The following is a 21,760-nucleotide window of genomic DNA, read 5'->3' on the forward strand; positions in this document are numbered from 1 at the left end:
GTAAGTTTCCACTTAAATAACAACTCAATATTGCTAATTTCACGCTTATAAAGTTAATTCATAAAATGTTCAATAACACAAAGAGACTGCTGACACCTTCTGGCCACTTGACATTCTGCCCAAAAATCAAGAGGATTTCCAAGAAAATATCTTTCATGTTTTTCCAGCCACTCAGGATCACATGAAGACCTATGCTATGCCTGTAGTGCCATATGACAGTTGCTTCATGTCATTTAGTCCACCTTTCACCCACATTCTCTCACTCATTCTTTCACAGAAGCATCCAAAGCAAATATGTACAACCTGATACAACTGATACAACCATATCTAGATTTGGCTTAATTTATCTTCACTTTTTTAGCTTTCGCACTGGGTATATTGCACCAAGGAACCACTGCAACTGAATCAAATAGTACATTCAGCCTCAGTGCTGAATCCTGAACCCCTCACATCACAGGTAACAATATATCTACATTTTATTGAATTAAACAGTCAAAAACAGGAGAACTTACCTGCAGGCTTTGTTTCTTTTTCTTTGGTTCAGTTTCTGATTCCGTCTCTCCCTTTTGGGCCACACACTGCTTTAGCTGTTTTCTTTTTTCTGCTTTCTTTTTCTTTTTTTCCACATTTGTTTTCAACATTCTCAACCAGAACTATTCTGTAACAGAAACCACCAAACTGGAATTAAAAGCTTTTTTTATATTAAACATCAATCTTGTATATAGAGTTATATCATAACTACACTGGTGCGAGAATGATTTGTGGCTACTTAACTACAAAACACACATCTGCACTGAATTTTTATCCATTCTGGAGAACTTCCACCCTGTTTCCTTTAGGAATACAGCATAGTTAGGCTACTGTAGAACTAGAATGTCATTCTCCTGTAGGAAACTCAACACATACTGTCCTCTCAGGCCCCACTCTGTGAAACGCTTCACTGACCCTCGTGGCAGTAATCCCCCATAACGGATGCTGTGCTTGCTGCAGGTTACAGCACATCACACTGAACTGTTTGGTCAGTTGTCCACCCCAGGTAACACCAGTCAGACCTCTCCTCAAAATTAATACATGTGACTGTTAGTCACCTCATTAATACATGTGTGCATACACATGCCCACAAGCAAAAAGTAAGCCTACCTGATTATTAAACAGATAGTTTTAAACCGTAAGTTCCCTTTGAAACTTTAAGTTTTCCTGGTTTTATGTAGATTAATGGGGGAAAACATGCTGAAATCATTATGTCTTATGAGTTATCTTTCACTTTACAATGACTTCAGGGCAAAGGCAAACAGGAACTGCAGAGAACCTGGTTGTAAAATCGGGTCTAGTCGTAATGGCATATTATTCCTCTGAGAGAAAAATCAGATTTCAGGGGCTTCCAACAGCTGCCCCAACACAGTCGCTGTCTGTGTAAGAGCATAAACACAACAGCTGTCTCCATCACAAGTATTTAGCTTGGAGCACACTCTGAAAGATACACCGGCCCAAAACCCAGGCACCCATGCAGCCTAACCCTCACAGCAGGAGGTGGCAAGAGCCTGTACCACCTCATAGAGCTCGCCCCCCGGCGGCACCTCCACCACAGGGACACTTCAGGCACGACATGCGGCAAGGCCCGGCGGGAGCAGGCCCCGGGCGGCGCTGAGGAGGCTCCGACCCGGTGCCTTCCCACCCCAGGACCCCGGGGCTGCGTTTCCTTTGCCGAGAAGAGACCCTCCGATGCGGGACAGGGACAGCCCCCGCCCCACTGCGGCCCCGCGGACTGCGGGACACCGGGCGCCCTCCGGGTCCCTCGCCCGCTCCCCTCACGCACCTCACGATCCCGCCTCCTTCGCGCATTTAACTGAGCCCCACGCTTGGCGCCGCGGCCCGCCCCCTCTTTCTCACTGGCTACAAGGACAGAACAGAGGCGTCTGATTGGTCCTCGCCATGCCAATCTAAGGGCCGGCCAATAGGAAGCCTCGCTCAGACTTGAAACGCCCACCTGGAACACGCGTTGTGAGGAGTGCTCGGCCGGCTTCTAGGGGGTGTGAGTGACGTCACCTTTCCGCGACGAGATCGGCCGCGGAAGAGGTCTCCGCCTCCTCCCCCGTGAAGGGGCGGGGCCGCCCCGCCCTTCCGTTGCCTGGGTGACGGGCGCCAGGCCCGGTGCCCCTACCGGGATGCGGATCTGGCAGCACGCACCCTTGCGCGGTCCGTGCGGGACACCCGGTTCCCCCACACACAAGCCGGAGCGCTGCCGGCCGCAGGAGGCTTCTGTCAGCCCGTGCCAGCGGCTGAGGCAGTGGGCTGCTGCTTCCTGGACAACGGGGATGCGTTCCAGCCAGCAAATCCTAAAGGCTGTGTGTCTGAGGCAGCGGTACCTGCTGTCCCATCGGGGCTGAGGGAACGCGATGGGGAAAGGTGAACGCTGCGGTTTGAGGTGGCAAGAAAACAGCTCCTAGGACTAGGCCTCTAGGGAACAAATTGGTTTCCGTTTTCTATAAATACCATGTGCGCAAACACTCCCATATCCCCTCGGTAATTTGAGGGCAAAAACATTTACCACAAGCACACGCATACATGGAGCTTCTTTTTTTTTGCGACAACCGGAAACAGGGCTTTTGTCTTCATTAAGTTTGATCCCAGTAGGTGCTGTACATGCGCTGATGGGAAGAGGTAAACCTGCTCCTACTCCTGTCCGAGGCAGCATCACACTTTCTGCCATTCCTCTCTTTTCCACCTCCTCCCCTCATCGTGGGGTGCCAATCCTGCTGTCCCAGCCAGAGCCTCTAGGACAGGGTCTCCACTAAAAACCCCTTCCGACACCACCAGTAGGGTGCACAGCATTGTTTGGGAATGCATGGCTAGTTAGAAAGATTATAAAAGTCCCAATACTGTAGCAAGATGCTAGGGATGTGTTATGGCATTAGAGCACAGAGGATAAAGAGCAGGTGGTGATATCTAAAATTAGAGGTTTAATTTAAGCTTTTGTTCCAGTGTGAATAGGGAAGGCATGTTTTCTGTGTTTAGACTTCCTAAAATAACGAGCAGGTTTTTTAATTACATATCCTCTTGTGACATCCTGTGGTTAAACACAGTATTACAGATACTGTCACATCACAAATTTGACTGCGGTTGCGTAAGAATAGACTACACAGAATTAGCAGCAGTAACTCACACCTACACTACATATGTAGTTTGGCAAACTACAGTCTTCCATGTAGCTTCAGCCTTCTTCAAAAACTTCTACTGTGTAAGATCATAATGTTTGGCCCGATGGGATATGATAGCACAGGTATTTGGTTCCGTGTTGGCCAGAAATTACATTGAATCTGCCCCTTCAGCTGAAAGGCCTACAACTCACTAGGGTGGTTGTTTACACACTACCCCTGTCAAAGACCATAAATCCACATTTCCATTTCAGGCAGCATTTGTACTCTAAGGATTAAGCCTCTTCAGAGGCACATGGCAATCTTCGCACAGCTGCAGTACAACCTCAAGGCTGTATAAAGCATAGGCATTATAGCACTTACGCTCACATCCCCTACAGTATTTATCAAAGATCATTTTTCCCACGTCAAGGAACACAGCATTTTCTGCTATGCAAACTGCTCATCTTCCCACCACAGCAGAACAGCAGTGGGCACTCATAGCTGCAGGTGATTCAAGGGACTGCAATTACCCTCCAGTTAGTCCTAAACCAACATTCCAGCCCACCAGCCCCAGTGTGCAGAGGAACAGCTCCAATGACACATGAAATTGAGGTCTTGACCTCCTGACACCATCAGTAAGCCTTGGCATTTTTCCTCACAATTAGCTGGATGAGAGGTCTACTTAGATCCCAGCTGGGGAATTAGCATTGTTCATTAACAGCACATTTCCATTTCATCAACCTACAATATTTCAAGCCTCAAGCTAAGCAGCTGGATATTCATGCAGTTTTAAAGAGCCAAGACAGCTGATCAGGATAATAGATGGAGCATATCTGTTGTGTCTTCATTTGTTTAAGCTTTTCAGGAAGACAGCAAGAACAGCCTCCCTGGACGACACTCTTTTGGCTTCATTCTCATTACATGAGGCAAATAGTTAATGCTGCTTTATCTGGCTTCCTTTTTCCCTTCCAAACTGTAAAAAATACCCATACAATTCCAGGCTTCTAAGGGGCAATAAATTATGAAGAATTGCACTGCACATGCCTCTGCGAGCGCTAGCCTTCAATGAATTGCTTAGGGAGGGCCTAGGAAAGCTAGGTACAGCTTTTATAAATCATGTACTTCCAGTGATGATCAGAAACCAAAAGGCAGTTCATATAAAAATTTGCTTCATGTTGATGTATGTCATTTGTCAAGCAGAATGCTGCATTGTGTGCCAGGTCACTTCCAAAAGGATCGAGATGTATGACAGCAACTTGTATTTCAGACTTCCATCTCGGGAGACTTGTAGTTAGCATGGGAGACTTGACATTACCTAAGCTAAGTTGGCCATCTTTCTCACTAATTTCAGTCACCTTCCTACCGCCACTGCCCATTTTCCTCCACCGAGTACTTTCCAGAATATTAAGATCTTATTTCAAATACAAGAACAAAGTTACCTTAGAAAGGGCAACAGTTTATTGAATGCACAAAACACTCATACAAAAATAAAGTTAATTGCACAGAAAAATGTAGAGATCTGTAGACAAGATTAAGTAGACAGAGGTTTGATCCAGATGTGAAAAGCCTCTACTATCTGCATCTGAAAGACATAAGAATACACTGTAAGAGCTACTGTAAGAGCTTAAAACTTTCAGTCACAAGCAGATCCAGCCCAGCAGGGAAGGACTTGGGCCATTCACCATAATTCCAATGCTTGCCATGCTCTCCTCAGCATTGTGCTGACACACCATTTTTCCAGAACTTGACTAAGCCTCACACAGAGGAAGTGGAAGACCAATCTGCCATTAAAACAATTTGATGCCCTGATGCTTCTGTCTATATAGCAACTTTAAGCAGTACAGGATGGACAAGTAAAGATGTAGTTGTGTTGCCAAGACACCTCTACTACATTCCCAACACCAAGCAAAGGTGACCAACTCTAGAACAGCTAGAGGTAGGACAGCAGCACTCCTACATCATGTTGACACAAGACTATTTTTAAATGTTTGTCTTTTTCCCTTCTACAGCTTGTACCTGTTGTGCTGCAGACTCCCATCAGATGGCACTCCAATTGCTCCTATTGACTTGAAAGCAGCTTGAGAAGCTCTCATCAGAGCAGCATATCTACAAAGAAATACAACCAGGCTCAGCACCTCTTATGTACACACCAGTGAAGTTTCACTCTTCCATCCAGTTTAATTATCTCCATCTGTCACACAAGTCTTAAAGTCCTATTGCACAGAACAACGAAGGTACATCTGCCTGAAAGATATTTTTTATTGTTCTTGGTTACTTCAAGGTGCTGGGCAGAACATCAGGATTTACTATTTAGATCCAGACCCCAAAGGGTACTTGAGTTAGCCAGCACCTCTCTCAATTAGCAGAGACTGACACAGATAAGCTTGGAAGAATTAAGAAAGCATTTGACAAGCTTTTATCCTGGCTCACAGACTTGCAGAAACTAAGCTTGAGATACAAGGAGGAAATAGTGGATACTTTATTGATCTGACCAGTAGTTTATGGAATTCCCTATTGTCTGAGCTCCCCACCAGCCCCTGATACTAGAAATTTTGGAATGAGCTCAAAGTACCCTAAATACAGCTTACCCTGCCTTGGAGATGGGGTGGCTGCTCCCTTTGCAGTCATGATCCAGAGGATGGCGATGTTTTATGCAGAAGTTGCCACCGCACTGCTCACAAACAACCTTCATCATCTCTTTCCTTTTGCAGCCTGGCTTTAAGCACTTGTTTGTGAAGATCTACATAGAGGACACAAAGCTGGCCTTAGGCTTAAGATGAAACAGAGCAAGCTTCTACACACTTTGCTGTCAGAAGACTTAACTTCACAAGCATTAGGCAGGCAGTCTGGACTTTACCAGCAGTTTCATTACCTTCTGCTTTTGCTGTGCTGGGTTGTATTTGCAGTCCTTATCCATGTGGGCTCCAACCACAATATCCGGTATCTCCCCCTTCTGTACAGGAATGGGTGCATTACAGAGTGGACACACTGGAACCTGCACATTCTAAGCACATACAGCACAGATTAGAATTATGGAATCATTCAGGCTGGAAAAAACCTTTAAAATAGCATCCAATGTTAGAAGTGCAACTTTATTTTTCTATCCTTTCCCTCCCTTACCCATGGGTGATAGGAGCCTACTCACAAGCATTTTATGTTCTACTCATTTACTAATGCTTTTAAAGGCAACTTCCTCAAAAGTAACTGCAAATCATTATCCAAAAAATAGACATGCACACTTTGCTGTATCAATATATAAATATAAGTATAAATTTATAGCAACATACTGGGTAGGTTGACTTTAAGTATGTTTCTAGGCTTTCTGGAACTGCAGCCTTTCAACTCTGCAAAGCCCAAGTAGATGCCAGAAATCTAAGTCAAAGTCTGGCCTCACTTACTCTAGTTATTTCTTCTGTAGTTCCATGTTAACTTTCCTCCAACTTAAAGGACTGGGGCTGCAGGAAGCTTTAAGCCACAACACATTACTTAAAATATAAAGCACTTCTATCTGGGACAATGTGGTGTAAGTGAAAGACACAGAGGTACTGACCTCTGAAACACTGTATTTCTGTATACTCAAACTTCAGCTGTATCATTAACTCTTGTGGTTCCCCCATCTACCTTTACTGTAACCACATCAAGTTTCAGAGCAGCCTGTATACGTGTATGACTTGACAATGGAGCAGTGCGAATTGCTGACTCATGTCTACGAACTTACTTTCTTGTAGGCAGAGCTACACTGGTGGTCATCATAACGGATGTGGTCTTTACAGAAGACCTCCCCACATGCATCGCATTTCAGAGGAAGGAAGTCTATGAGAAGAGTAAAAAAGAAAACATTCTCATGAAGCAGAGCTAGCAGCTGCAAGAGCACTCACAGAAGGCTACATAAATTCAAAAGCAAATCATTTTGTCTAGTCACAAGTACAGTTACCTCTACAGGAAGCATCAACACAAATATTGGAACTAAAGAAGAAAGAGTGAGGCATTTTCCCTCTTTCTATCCACAGCATTCAACCCACAAAAGCCATAAATACCCTGACAGCACCCCAAACACAGAAACTTTAGCAATGCACCAATCAGGACCTCGGAATTGAAGTACAAAGCCGAAGCTCAGACTCCAAAGGAGTTTTATTCTTCAGAAAGCATCCCTTAACAAGGCAGGAGAACAAACCGCTGAGGCTCAGCTGTTACTCCTTCCCCCCACTCACTTAGAGGGAATCACTGAACCAGTACTGATATCTGCGAGCAACCAGAGCGCCTCACAGACTCAGGGTGCAAAACCCGGACACCCCCACCCCCCCAGTGCACAAGCTACCCACCCCTTAAGCACCATCCCACGAGTGCTGCCCAGAGGATCCCCCCCTCACGGCTCCCTTCGGGCAGCGCAGGGAGCCCTTAACCGCGCCCCGAGGCCGCTCCTCACCCAGCTGCTTGCAGGTGCGTTCCGAGCAGTGCTCACCCAGCCCCGGGAACTCCATAGCAGCGGCACCCGCGGAGTCCGGACCGGACACAGGGCACGGGGCATGGCGTCGCCTTTATGTACCCCCCGCTGACTCAGCCCGGCTCCGTACCCACGTGCTGAGTCATGCTCCCGGCCACCACGGATGACATCAAGACGGGCCGAGCCAATGGCGCCCCTCGCCCTCCGTCGCCGTCAGCTGCGCGTTATAGGCGGGCGGCCAATCGGCGGGCGGGGAGGGGTGCTGAGTCATGTGCCGGGGCCGTGACCGGGACTGTGACGGGGCAGATCCGGGACCGGAGCGCAGGGAAGGGATGTGGGTCATGGGTGACAGCGGTGTTGGCAGGGACAAGGACCCGGACCCGGCTTGATCCGGCCAGCCCCACGGCTGTGAACTCCCGTTATGCAGGCGGTGACAGGGGAGGCAGCGCAGGGGTGCCCTGTCTCAAGCAGGGACACGTGTATCGAATAAGGAGACATGTGAGAGTGCCCGGAGAGCCCTTGTCGGGCTGGTTTGCTCCAGAGAATACTCAGCCCTTTGCCTCTTCTCATTTTGATTTCATCTTTTCATCAGGGCTCAGACAGCATCCGTGTGGGTTGTGACGCTTAATTCAGGTCACTGTCAAACTTCGAACAAATCCATGCGCCTGGGTGGGAGAGGGTCTGCTCATCGCAGCAGGGTGGTGGTCGGGATCCCGCTGCAGGACTTTGTCGTGTATGGAGTGGTTTGGATGGACAAGCCCCAGCTGCAGCTGTGGGTTTGCACAAATCATCTGAATAAAAAGTTTCCCAGTAGGTCTGTGGTGTTAAATGCTTACCTCGCTTAAACGAGGCACCTTGAGATCAAGGTGTAGGTTAGAAATGCTGATCTTTGAATGTGTGTAACAGCACTAGTTTCGCACAGAGGAGGTGAGGACTATTGGTGTAATGACATTTGTTACAGGATTGAGAAATTACAGTATGTTGTTTTGCCCCTGCTCTCCCTGGAAAACACCTGCCTTTCTCCTGTAGCAGATGACTCAGATGCAGAGTGGAGCTATGAGAGCAAAAAGAAGCCCTCATTGTTCAGCTGTGTCCTAGAAGAGCATTCTGCAGTGGCGGTAGGTGTTCCCATGGGACATCATGCTGTTCGTCTGCTGAGGGTCCCACCCCTGGGCTGCAGCTGCCCTTGACCCCGAAAGCAGAACCTGCGTCTCGAGTCACATTTGATACAAGCCCTGGTGGTCTCAAGCCCAGGGAGAGCTTTAGCAGTCAGTGCTCCTTTTTGCACACAGATGTGCCTGGTGACAATACAGCCATGCAGCATCTTCCACCAGGTTCCTTTGGCCAGGTGCTGGGGAGACCTTAGAGCAGCCTTCCAGTACCTAAAAGGACCTGCAAAAAAGCTGGAGAGGGACTTTTTACAAGGGCAGGTAGTGACAGGACAAGGAGAAATGGCTTTAAGCTGACAGAGGGGAAATTTAGCTTAGATGTAAGGAAGAAGTTCTTCCCTATGCCGGTGGTGGGGTGCTGACAGAGGTTGCTGGGAGAAGCTGTGGCTGTCCCATCCCTGGCAGTGTTCAAGGCCAGGTTGAATGGGGCTTGGAGCAACCTGGTCTAGTGGAAGATGTCCCTGCCCATGGCCATGGGTTGGAGCTGGATGGGCTTTAAGGTCCCTTCCAACCCAAACCATTCCATGATTCTATGGTTAAAGGGATTTCCCCTGACTGAGCTGAGCCAGCTGCCTGGTGTCTGCCAGGGCGGTGGCAGGCAATATGGCTCTCCCCCACTTTGCTTGTTCTTGTTGACCTGGATGATTTTCAGAGCTAGGGACAGGGGAGTATTAAGAAGGAGGAAACAGCATAAAATAGCCAAACAGGAAGGCCAGCTATACGAGGTACTTCAAGACCTTTGCTCCATTACACATCTATGCATCAGCTCTGTTACACTATTTACACAACACTCAAGAACTTGGGAAGTGCAAAGAAAATCCCATGCTGAGCTTGTAGGCTGATGCGTTTCATACAAAGCACCTACCCAGCGTCCAAGAGGAGTGGGACCCCAGTGATCTCTCCAGGAAGGCTTACCAAAAAGTGAGGCAGAAAGAGGCTGGTGTCTTCATTGGCTGGCTGATGCTGCCCTGCGCTGGAGAGCTGCTGCCAAAGGGATCATGTTTTATGGTAGGAAAGGGAGGAGTTTGTGTAAGGATAACAACAGAAATGGCTCTGCACAGATTAGATGCTCTTAAGGAAGACTGTAAATCCCAAGTCTAGAAACCCACATAGTACAGGCAGCCATCTTAATAGAAACGAGGATTAGAAATTAGCCGAGGTCTTTAGTGATATTTTTAGAAGGTTGCTCCTGACAGGTTAGGCTGCTGAGAACCGGAGGAAAGTGCCAAACCCTGTATTACTCGGGAAAGGATCACACAGTGCAGCGTGTGATTAGAGGCTGGCTAGCTTAGCGACAAGGGGGATAGGTGGGTTAGAACTGATTCAGGAGGAATTAGCAAGGGAAATTGCTTGAGAAGCAGAATTTGATTAGGGGCAGCCAACATGGATTTATGAAAGGAAAGCTACGTGTAACTAACTTGCTGGAGTCTGCGGGAGGTACCGCTCCCCAGCAGCCTGTAGTGTATTGATTTTGTATAACCCAGTCTGCAAGGCCTGGACTTTGCCACCAGGATGGTGACACTGGGTGGGATGGATGGGGATCATCTCCCTCCCTTGTCTCTGCAGGGTCTCTCTGCCTCTTCTTTTCCCCTTCCTCCCCTTTACTCCTTTTCTGGTTTTTTAGGGGAGGAGGGCTATTGCTTTTTCCTTTTTCCTTCCCTTTCTCTCCCTCCAATCCCTGTGATTGCCTCTCGGTGGCTCTGCAGGGGCCTAAACACCACGGTCCACCCCACCTCACCAGCATGGTTTGCTTTAGGACACACACTGCATTCTAAAGGGGGAATAAAACACCTCTGAAGAGGATGACATCCTTCTTCAACCTCACAGATGTTTTTTCCTTCAAACAGTTCCCCCAAAAGTAATGATTTTGGAAAAGGGTCTGCAGAAAACAGACGTTTCTGACAGCCTCAGACCTACACACCACTATCCTCCAGCCTGGTGGAGGCCAGGCATGGAGGAGCAATGACCAAAGGAGACTTGACCCAGCTGAGCAGACTGTCACACTGGCCAGAAGAAAGAGAGTCTTCAAAGGCTTTCCCTGTCCTCTCTTTCATGGCAGCTTTAATTGCTTAGCTGGAGAAAGTCCTTGTTGCTTTTCAATGCTGACATGATAGAAACCCCAAATGGGACAGCCCAAGCATGGTTGTGTTTCCTCCTGTGCTGCCAGCCTGTGAGGGCAGGGGCATGACTGCCAGCTATAGACACAGCATGGATGGGGAGGCAGGGATGTGGCTGGCTCCGTCCTATCTCTCCAGTCCCCTTACCATAGAGGTGTGTTATGATGGACAGCACACCACAGAGGTGCCCGTGGCCAAGACACGTGGGTCCATCCATCTTGTCTCTATCTTGTGTGCCCCAGACTCCTCCCAGCACCATCCAGAAGACACAAATATGTCCCCTGTCTTTGGGGTCCCCAGGGCCACCCCATCTCCCACCATATTCCTACACCAGCCAGGAGCATCCTGCTTGCCGCTCCAGCTGCAGAGCCACCACTGCAGCATTAACGTTTGGGTGACTCCAGCTCACATTTGCCTCTTGCAGGTCTCTGAACTCCAATCCCATCAACCTGCTTTTCAGCTCATAATCTCATACCAGGCTCTTAAAAGTGAGTTTTATTTTTATTGCAATGACCCTGTGGTGCTGCCATATCCCTCTGTGGATGAGACGTGACATCTCCATTACATAGCTCAGATAAGTGTCTTAAAGAGACCACACACAAAGGAACCTAATGGTACCTATTTTTATTAGGTTTATTACAGGAGGGGAAGTAAAGCAGTCCGATCTCCCCACAGGATACTCCGTTAACAGCAGCAGACAGAGAGGAGAGATCTGTGGAGGCGGATCAGTTTTCCAAGAATATTAGCTACTGCTGCTCTAAAATTAGAGTCTAGGGAGAGCAGACAGGTTGACATAATTGAAAGGGCTGTCTTAGGGGATGACATAGTTAAACGAGCCCATGATCAGCTTTAGAGTGACAGCTCTGTGACTTCTTCTAATTCCCAAAGGAGCACTGAGTTGCGAAGCTGTGGTTTAACTAGTCCTGGATCTTATCTTGTGATGGTGTCACTATTATTAGAACCCATTTCTAAAGAGATGCTTCCAAAATCACTGTACATGAACCGACTGGATTTACAGGCACAATTCTCCTGCAACTTCACCCAGCAAAGCACGTAGTTGATACACACACTCCTCTGCTGCCCTTCTTACCCACCCAATCCTGTCCCCGCAGGCTGGGCTACAGGGGCAGACCCAGAAACAGGATTAAGAACCTCATTTCAGGATGGAGCTGAAAAATGTCCTTGAGCTTCCCATTTTATTCAACATAATTTAATATCAAACACAAGCTAACAAAGTTAGAGGTGAAATATAATAGCAGGGACCCCATAAAAAGTAACCTAATATGCAAGATAAATAGACAACACTTTAGCCTGGGGAGATAGCAAATAAAAGAGAAATATGAGCAGAGCCATTCTCAATTCATAAGTAACTTTAAAGAGAAATAACGAAGATGAGTTCTCCAACTTTTAATTTCCTAAGATTCTTCTCAACCACAACAAAAAAAAGGCATTGTTAATCTTTTCCTCACACACTCTCACAAGGTGGATATCCCCAGACAAATGTCCTGGATCGTTCCCATGCATGCAGACATCCATCAGATGTGGAAATAGTTCAGAGGGGCTATTCTGCAATTCCTGATGGGGCAGGAGACATGGAGGATGGAGCTCTTCTGAACCCTCATGCTGGTGGAGCCCCTCAGTTGCCTTTGGTGGCCACCTCCCACTGCCTTGTTTTGGGTGCGAAACTCAGAGCACCCACTGCCTTCATGGAAGGTTGAGCCTGAATTTTATAATTTCAATTATTTTTTAGCCATTTTTTGTTAGTGCCTATTTTAACTTCAAAGGCTGGGATTTTCCAAGCAGCCTAACGCATTTAGGCACCTAAATCCCATTGAGTTTCAAGTGTGTATCAGCCCTTAGGCTCCTTGGCAAATCCTTGCTAAGTGCCTAAAGGCTCATTGCTGCAACCACGGATACACTGCCGGATTTACACAGATACCACTATACCAGCATGAGCTCACTTCTTCGACAGAAGAGTTTCTTCTTTAAACCCCCCTTCCTAAATGATGAAGTAAACTGGAAAGGATGGTATAGACCTGTACAAGGATGTTAAATTATTTCCTTGGGTTATACTAAAACAAAGGTTTGCATGGTAGATTGAACTTCAATTAGAGACCAAGTGCTCCTAATGCCCAGCTCCTGGCCCTCCACAGGAAACCTCAGATTTAGTGTTTTAGATGTAAACCCCATCGTATTTCCCTCTGCCTCTGATACCCACTATGTCTCCAACCCCCTTTTAGAGCATCCAGATAGGATGCTCTAAAAGGAGCATAATTTTAAAAACAAAAGGTTTTTCCTTCTTCAGTATCACTTTGTACTGTATAGGAAGAACAAAAATTCAGCAGAATCAAGCCATTTACTTTGCTGTTTGGGAATGTCCCAGCCCAAAAGGAAAGAGCACAGATGGCAGCCAAGCTGGCAGTGGGACAGGTAGAAAGGGCCCGTAACTCCAAAAAAGCTGTCTCAAAGAGTGGGAAGTGTTGCAACAGCCTTTCTAATAGTAGTGGAAAAATAAGTCCCTTATCAGGTGAGTTGTGGTCACAGATCAAACACTAATGTCTTACAATGTCAGTTGCCAACACGTAGCAGAAAACAGATTAAAGGTCTCTGTGGCAGACTCCCCTGGGATAACAACTGGCTTTTTGTTGAGTCCCTACTGCAAATGGCACAATAGGATCCAATCCACAACCACCAAGCCCCAGATTTCCTAGGCACTACCACAATGCCATCAATCAGCAAGGGAAGTTAGACACTAGAGCCTCCTTATTCGTTGCATTGCTGGTTTTGAATTAAAGCATTTCACTGAAAACTGAGACTCTATCCTTAAGCACTTCAACTGATGATTTAACAGCAGTGCCATACCTCAGCATTGTCTTTATTTTTCCTTTATTTACATAGACAAACAGAGCCATCTTTTTTTTTTTTTTTCTCTCATTTTATAGCACTAAGAAATAAGCCTAATTTCTCATAAGCAGGGTTTGGTTTATGCTGTAGGTGCAGAAGGGAACCAAGCCCATTTCTAGTGTGGATGAGGATGGGGGTGTGGATGTGGGTTAGCAGGGGAGGGTGGTCAGGGGAATCCTGGTAGAGTTTGTGAAACAAAAGGATAGATCCATGGGGAATAGCTGAGCAAGGGAGGAGACCCTGTTAATGTATGGATCCTATAGTGGGCAGACAGACCTAAAGAAATCCTCTCCAAAATCAATGGCTGAGCTGGACAGCCTGAGCTTGGTTCAGACCCAGCTTGCAGCCACTACTCAGACTAGGGGGTAGGACAACAGTTTTAGCCATTTCTGCTGTTTTCCAGAGAGTAAACCCTCACCCATCAGTCCCAACCACCCGTTTACTGGTGGCCTGGTGCAGCCACGTCCTTGGAGGCACCAGGCAGCCCTGGGAAGCAGTGGAACACCCACATGGTGGTGCTCCCCATGGAAAGATGTCAGGGACAAGGACGTGTGACACCCGGAGCTGTGTGCCACGAGGTGGCACCATGTCCCTGCTAACCTGCACATGGGGTCACCTCAGTGGCCAGCAGCTTCTGCAGGACACTGCTCAACCTGGCAGGCGTCGGGCTTCCAGGCAGCCCCATCGTTAAAATACCCCCACTGAGCCTTTATTAATAGCCGGGCAGGCCTCCCTTCTGTAAGCCCCTGCTGAGGGAGGAGGTGATGCCACTGCCCTGAGCCATGGAGCATCCTCCCAGGAGGACCACTTGCCTGGAGAGCCCTCTGCATCTCCTGCAGAAACCTGGTCACTCTATGGCCCAGGGCACAGGGGTTGCAGAGCTGCGCTGCCATCTTCCACCGGTTACAGCTCTCCTCAAGGTCATGGGCTCCTGCCCCTGCTGTCACAGTCATTTGTGGGTACTAGGAGAGATCTCCACCATGGTGGTAGTTGTTGACTTGCTGGTGTGCGCTGGCTGTGCCCCCAGCCTCCGTGGACCTGCAGGCAGGAGAGCTTATTTCTCCCACTTGATCATGTCAAGGTACGGAGGATGCAGGTGAGCCTATATCCCTGAAGAACTTCAAACTTCGTGCCTTGTCATATTCAGATAACCTCCATCTTGGGAGCACCTCAAGAAATGCATGAGCGACAGTCCCCAACCCAAAGAACTTGCCTAGCACCCAGTTAGTGCCTTGTTTATGTTCCTAGGCTTCTAACTGTTGAGTTTCCACAACCTAACCCAGTCCTTTGGGTCCTTCAGCAAAGCCCTGCAGCTTAATGCCCTGCTCTGCCCAGGCAGGATACAGCCCCAAGACCTGCCTGTCCCACCACACTGCCCTGAGCTCTACTGATGCAGCCCTACTGCTGGAGTCAGTGGGACTGACGGGACCATGGAAAACAAGGTGACTGCTGCACCCAAGTCTCGCCTAGTGAAGGAAGCATAAATACAAACCATAGGAACCTATGAGCAGAAAATTTCCCAGCAGAGGAGAGTTTCTGCACATGCTGGGGAAGCTCCAAGTAGCTGCTTCTGCTCTTGATTTAGAGCATGGAGCAACTGTCCAAAAGAGCAGGGACTTCTCTCTGAAGAGGAAGCAGAGAGAGCTGCTCAAAGGGAGCTCTCATGCCTCGGTTCACTGTCCCTGGCGGTGTGCTCAGTGCTGTAATAGAGAGACTGGTAATACCTGTATTATTCCTGACACAACGCTTTGCAGCTGAACAATACATTTGCCAATTCAATTTATTCAAACAAGTTCCTTGGGAAGACAGCAAAGCAAATCCAGGTGGCAATTACCGAATTCAGACTCTGCCCTGGACTCGGGGAAACAAAGGGGCGAGATATGAGAGAAATAGCAAGTTCTGCTGGAAATCCCACAGCAGCAGAATCCAAAGAGCCTTTAATCACATGCCTGTTGGTATTCAGCTGAAAAACCCCTGTGTCATTGGGCAAGGAGACAGAGCAACACTGGGATTGCTCTGCTGCAGCACTTAACAATTTGGAATACCTCCGCTACAAAAAATAAATGCCTTTTTTGTTGTTTCCTTTTGAAAGCGCAGCAGCATTTGGGCTCCACAGCCCATTGCAGTGGCATTTAATTGAAGAATAAGTACATTCAATAGCTGCCGAGACTGACCGTGTTGCAAGTCCCGCGGTGTTGCATCCTGTCTAACTGTGCTGCAGACGCACAGCATGGTGGAGGCTGCCTACAAGCTTAGATGAACTGTCTAACCAGTACCTTCAGCCATGTGCTGAGTCTCCTCAGATCCCAGACCCTCTTTCCCAGCGTATCAACAAGGACACAAGCCTGCAGCCCAGTGCTGGTCCCTGTGCTCAGGACACAGCTCCAAGAACAGCCTCCAGGCTGGCTGGAGTGGGAGAAGAAAAACCTGCCGGGAGCCTCCACTTTGGCTCCGAATGTGCCAGAAGAAAATGCGCTGCAGAAGCACAGCTATGGGAAATTTCCTTACTTAATAGCCTGCAACCCCCACAGCATCAGCTCCACATGCCCCATTCACAGTCATGGGGGGAGCCCCCCCAGATCATGCCCCATCTCCCCATCCTGCTCCACCCCTCACAGGCAGCCCCAGGGCCACTGCAGCTCCTCTCGCAGCAAAGGAGTTACACCAGGGATGAATTTGGCCCCGGATGTAGAATTAGGTTAAGCCAAAAGGTGGCAGCATCTTATTCAGTATCGATTTTGCATGACTATTTCTCCTATTAGCCATTTTTCTTTCTAATCATAAGAATGTAAGTTTGTAAATTACAGAGGTGGAGAGTGAATGTATTGCAACCTCTGGCAAATTGATATTTTTGCAGCAACGGTAAACTTCTCCTGATGGCAGATAATTGAAGGGAGTGAGCATCAGATAAAATTCATAAAGATCTGGAGCTCCTGGAATAAGACAAATGATATTTAATGTTCAGAGTTGTAAAGTAATTACCCTGGGCTCCAAAGAGAATAAATTCATAGGCACAGTAAATGGAGTTTGGCTGACCAGGTGCTTTTGATGTGCTGCTGTGTAGGGCCCCATGGCAGCCAGGGGGATGGAGAGGGGACATTGCCTTTGGTACAGGGGGACACCTCAGGTTGGTATCACCCCGGAAATGCCCTTCCTCAGCAAGAGGAAGAAGCTGTCTCTGATGCCTGCAGCAGAGCCCTGCAGCTGGGTGTGCAGCCAGGGAGCCATCATCACCCACAGCCCTTCTACATTTCCAAAGGCACATGGAGCCGTTGGGTACCCAGCTCCATCCATACCTCTCAGCAGTGACCAGCCAGGGCAGGCTGTCCAGCAAAGCCACAGCCTCCTGTTCTCAGGCTGCAGCCAGCAGACATTATCACCTTACATCAGTCTCTTCCCCAGCATCTGAGAGCAGCTGTCAGCTAACAAAGAGGAGAGAGACCTGCTCCCTGCGGTGGTCACTGCCCTTTACCCAGGGGAGACTGACCCCTGTGGGGATGGGCATCCCTACCACAGCTTGATACGGCACTGCCGTGAAACAGCAGCACACCTCACTCCTCAGAGCGACTGCAGCATTCAAAACCAGAAGGTACTAGCCCCCATCTAGCTGCAACTCTATTTCCACTAGCTGGGAGAGATCAGGACATCATTCTATTATACTGAGGAACAACCTTGTCTCCTCTTTCATAGCCCTGCTTCAATCAGCGTTGTGATGGACCCTTTAGCTGCTATTGCATGTAGCATGTCCCTCTGCTTCTCGGCATTTCCAGACTTCCACCTCCCCCCCCCCCCCCCAGAAAAAATAAGGCTGACAGTGCCCTATCCCACTTTTCAAAGCAGGATGTCAGTGCAAGCTTCCTTGGCAAGATACATGCTGCACTAAAATGCTTTTGATGCAGGCACCTAGCATCAGTGGCTGTTTGGCAAGCACATCCCAGGTCAGGAAGAAAACGTGCTCAAACCCACGCCGAGCTGGGAGGTCCCAACCCAGCCCTTCTTCAGGGCTCCTCAAACACCACCTCTGAGCAGCTGCTGGGAAGCCGTAAGCCAACAACAGGCCTTGTTCCTGCTCCACCACCAGTACTCCTGCTGCTCGTATGCCGTTGCCCCTTTGAAGAAGTTGCTTAGAAATTCAGCAGCAATTATGCAAGCTTTAGTATTAAAAAATGCACGTGGATCTGGAAGCAAATATGAAGCTGCTGCTGTAACGCTAGCTTTAAGCTGTCTACAGTCCCTAGAAATTCTCAGTGGGATGTTTGAGAAGGATGTATATGTGTTGACAACATTAAATGATCCATGGCTCAAGGACAGAATTGAAACCATACATCTACTTCATACGGGCACTGATCACTGGGAGAGTGTTTTTCTTAAACTAACCACGGAAGGCCAGGCACCTCATCCTCCCCAGAAAGGCAGGGATGGCTCAGGGAACAGAAGGTGCACACACGCTCGTACCACATCCCGGTGTTTAACAGAGCTCCAGTGAGAAGGGAGAGACACATGGACGCCATCAGCAGGGAAAACGTTATTGTGGCTGCACCATCTTTGAGGGAAATTGAGCATGTCACTTCGGTGCATCACCCTCTTCTCATCACCTCCCAAAGAGGCAGCGCCGCTCACACACATCCGTGCAACATCTGGCGAGGGGAGGCAGAGAGGCAGGATGCTGCAAGGTTTGCTGGGGTGAAAATATGCCAATCCTGCATTGCGTTCCCTGGAGAGGAGCCTCTGATGCCCGTGTGCCTCGGTGCTGCCTGTGGCACTGCAGCAAGCTGAGAGAGCCTCCAGCAGCAAGTGCCCGGCTCTGGAAATCTCCAGCCTTTTCTATACATGGAATTCCCAAGGACAAGGGAAAACTGGCAGACAACACAGAGGATTAGGTGGTTCCCCAAGGAACACAAGAAGCACTGCAAGACTGTATTGTTGCCCATTTCAGTGGGGTGATTAGGCAGTATTTGATGCTGGGAGAATGATTTCTGTTAGGCTATTTTGTGGGCGTTAGCCAATCTATTAACAGTAGGTGTTGGGAAGTCATGATTTCCAGGATGCAATAAAGCCAGACTTCTTGAGACCACAGCCTCTTTACCCCAAAATCCAGGCTTGCCATGGTCAGCAGCCTGTCCCACAAAGCTCCCTCTTTGTTCTCCCTCCAAAAGCTGGTTGCTGATGCTTTCTGGTTCTTGCTGCTTTGCAGCATGCTGCTATGAGTTGCTTGGGGGAAACCTCTCTCTCTCTCCCTAGCCCTCCTGCTACTCTAACCTCATCACCCTGATCCCTAACTCAGGTACTGGCTTCCATCATTTCAACTATTACCAAACTAAAGGGTATTTCTTTGCTCCCTCGTTTACGCTGAATGTTTATTTAATAGGCCGGCCAGCTTCAATTAGGTCTGTGATTACTCACAGATGACAGCTCCAGCATAACAATGTTTACTCTCAAACTCTATCTCCAAGTGTAGCTTGTGATATATTTAAGGAGAAGGTATAAAACCATTAATGTCAGAATAGCTCTAGCTATGGCAGTGAGGTTTCTCTTTAAGCCCAAGCAGCCGGCAACTGGGTTAAAATATACCAGGGATATCAACACCTTTCATCTGGAGATTTAGTTACCCCTGTGGAAACCTCTCATGTTCGAGTTGTCCGGATGCCTTTGCCTTATTGCTGACACGTGGAACTCCTTGCTACTGCATCTATATTGTCTAAGATAAAGTTTAACAGCTGTAAGTGCATTTTCTGGTCTGTGTTTGGATTAAACCTCTGGATTATTTACTTACGAAGCACCATAGCTGGTGGCTGGAAGCGAAATGCAGCATCGTTGGGTCAGATGTATCCCCAAGGTGCTTGGGGTGGATTGTCAGGAGGATGTATCACAAAAGGAATATCCAAAGCTGTTGCGTTGACTTGGTTTTACTTCTCAGGAAATGTCAGTAGGAGTTCCTGGTCTTCTTGGCCCTGAAAACTGCATTTTTAGACCCCAGAGTCTATACCCTGGTAGGGGTCCCATCCTGGCTGCCCTGCAAGCTTGGTACCCAAACTATTAGCTGGGTGAGTGCTACAGTGCTAAGGAGTAGGAAGAGGTGGCTTTGGCGTGGCTTAGAGGCAGAGGATGACTCTCCCCCATCCACCACCCACTGTCCATCCAAGGGGGCTGTGCAAAAGGGTCCCAAGGAGAGAGTCCTGCCTCTTTTGTGGCATAAAAGAGCTTCCATACATCCCTGCAGGTTAATCAGCTGCTTGGAGTCTAATTAGTGCCAGAAACTGTTATCAAAAAGACACAGCTGAGTGCAAAGCCAATGGCCAGACACACCAGCCAGCATGTCCATCTCCTGCCCAGGGAAGCCTGATCCTTCTCTGAGACCTCCAGACCAACTGCAATGACCCCAGGCTGGCCATCACACTGGAGAGGGAATTGAAAGCAAAGGTTTAGGAGGGATAGGAAACTTCCCGACTTTAATTCACTGAACTCTTTTGTTTCGACCACATTTAATATCCTAGAAATTACGAGTCACGGGGACCTGGGAGAGCCGAAGGTGTGATCTGTGAGGCCAATTAAGGGGCCGATGGCACATAGTGAAATGGGAGCCCCTCAGGGGAGGCCAAGGTTACATAAATAAGTGTGTGAAGGAGCCGCACGGAATCTGCAGGCGCTCAGCCACTAGTGATGCCCCTTTGAATGTGGGAAAATTAAATATAAATAATAAATGTTTAACCACACAGCAAATAAATACAATGAGGCACCTTTAAAAATTATACTAATAAACAGCTAGCTGTTGTCCTTCTGCCCAGGGCGGCTGAGCATCTTCTGCATATCAGAGACAAAGAGCACAGCAGAGGGGCTGTGTTTGGGGGGCTCTGCTCACCCGGGTTGTCTTCCCCCCCCCCAGTCTGCTATCCTTGTGATGAACCCCAGGACAGCATGGAATAAAACACCCAGCAAAACTGGAATAAAATAGTGCCAAGCTCACCCAGTGAATGTCAGGGCCCCCATACCAGATACTGCTCTGCAATCCCAACAGGCTTCTTCTGGGAACCTGGGAGCAGGATTAGGGTTTGGGCTCCGAGGAAAAGCCCAGAGCCTCCTTGTGATGATACAAATGTTCAACATGAGCGGAGAGGTCCCCAGAATTGCTCTGTGTCAGCACTCACTTTACAATAAGAGCTCTGCTTCTCAGCTTCCCTGTTTTACTGCTTCCTTGGAAGAAAGGGAAAAAATGAAATGGAGATATAAAAAATAAAGGGGTCATTTATAGTTAAGCACATTAGGATGGAAGTGAGAGAATAAAGCGACGAGAATGGCTCAGCCAGGGGCCTGTGGGGACTTGTTCTGTGGTACTGGCATGGTCTTTACTAGGTCACTTGAACCTTTTACACTCTGCTGTAGAGCTCAGACCTGGGCTATATATCACCAGATTTGCCATAGCATGCCGTTGGTAAGTCCCTAGCTATCCCCAAACCCAGGATTGTCCCACTTGTGCCAGGACTTCCAGTTTATGGGTAACTTTCATAGGTGGCCAAAGCAACTGGTCAAAAACCAAGGGGGTGCTGGCTGATGCAGCAGAGAGCACGGGATTAAATGACTACCAATTCCCTTTCCTATGATGTAATTTCATTTCTCCCCACATTCTGCAGGGAAGGAGCAGGACAAAAGGCCTTCCTTACTGTGATTATACATTCCCAGGCAGTTTAATTATAGTCTTCAGCTTCTTAAACTCTTGCGCAATAAGCCCACGGAGAGCTGCCATCCTACTGTAGTTACCAGCTTCTTTTCTTCCCAGCCCCTGGGATTTGATTCCATATTTATTAGAGGTCATTGGAGCCAAACTCTCTGTGGGGCTATGCTGACTGTCACTGGGGAGCTTGTGCCAGAGCTAAATCTGTCTCTCAAGTTGGGTTGACTGAGTGGCAGCTGACACACTAGACCCATGGCCTCTGACCGCCTCTGGTTTTGATGGGCCCCCATGCCTGCACTAAGCTCCTACATCTCACCAGT

At 48.2% G+C, this 21,760-nt stretch overlaps 2 protein-coding genes across 7 annotated transcripts in view; both read right to left on the reverse strand.

Moving 5' to 3' along the window:
• C6H7orf50 (chromosome 6 C7orf50 homolog) overlaps positions 1–5,230 on the reverse strand; it is a 134,092-nt gene extending 128,862 nt beyond the window's left edge. Inside the window, exons 1-2 of one of the 4 annotated variants that reach the window (XM_065684459.1) lie at positions 1,817–1,903; positions 513–658 (exon numbers count right to left, since the gene is read on the reverse strand). In XM_065684459.1, coding sequence (XP_065540531.1) covers positions 513–641 — 129 coding nt within the window. In that variant the 5' untranslated portion in view covers positions 642–658; positions 1,817–1,903. The other 3 variants (XM_065684457.1, XM_065684456.1, XM_065684458.1) reach the window with 3 other exon arrangements.
• Positions 4,573–7,733, reverse strand: ZFAND2A (zinc finger AN1-type containing 2A). 3 transcript variants are annotated; one of them, XM_065684468.1, is made up of 6 exons: positions 7,564–7,733; positions 6,856–6,950; positions 6,010–6,141; positions 5,726–5,877; positions 5,154–5,243; positions 4,573–4,719 (listed from the first exon to the last, which is right to left on the reverse strand). In XM_065684468.1, the coding sequence occupies exons 1-6, from the start codon at positions 7,616–7,618 to the stop codon at positions 4,710–4,712; spliced, it is 534 nt and encodes a 177-aa protein (XP_065540540.1). In that variant the 5' UTR covers positions 7,619–7,733; the 3' UTR covers positions 4,573–4,709. The 3 variants fall into 3 exon arrangements, with proteins under 3 accessions (XP_065540540.1, XP_065540541.1, XP_065540542.1); XM_065684469.1 differs by lacking the exons at positions 4,573–4,719; positions 5,154–5,243 and adding an exon at positions 5,256–5,381; XM_065684470.1 differs by lacking the exons at positions 4,573–4,719; positions 5,154–5,243 and having other exon boundaries at positions 5,722–5,877.
• Positions 7,734–21,760: the final 14,027 nt, after the last annotated feature.

The sequence above is a fragment of the Lathamus discolor genome, chromosome 6 (assembly GCF_037157495.1).
Source record: "Lathamus discolor isolate bLatDis1 chromosome 6, bLatDis1.hap1, whole genome shotgun sequence".
Taxonomy (NCBI): Eukaryota; Metazoa; Chordata; class Aves; order Psittaciformes; family Psittacidae; genus Lathamus; species Lathamus discolor.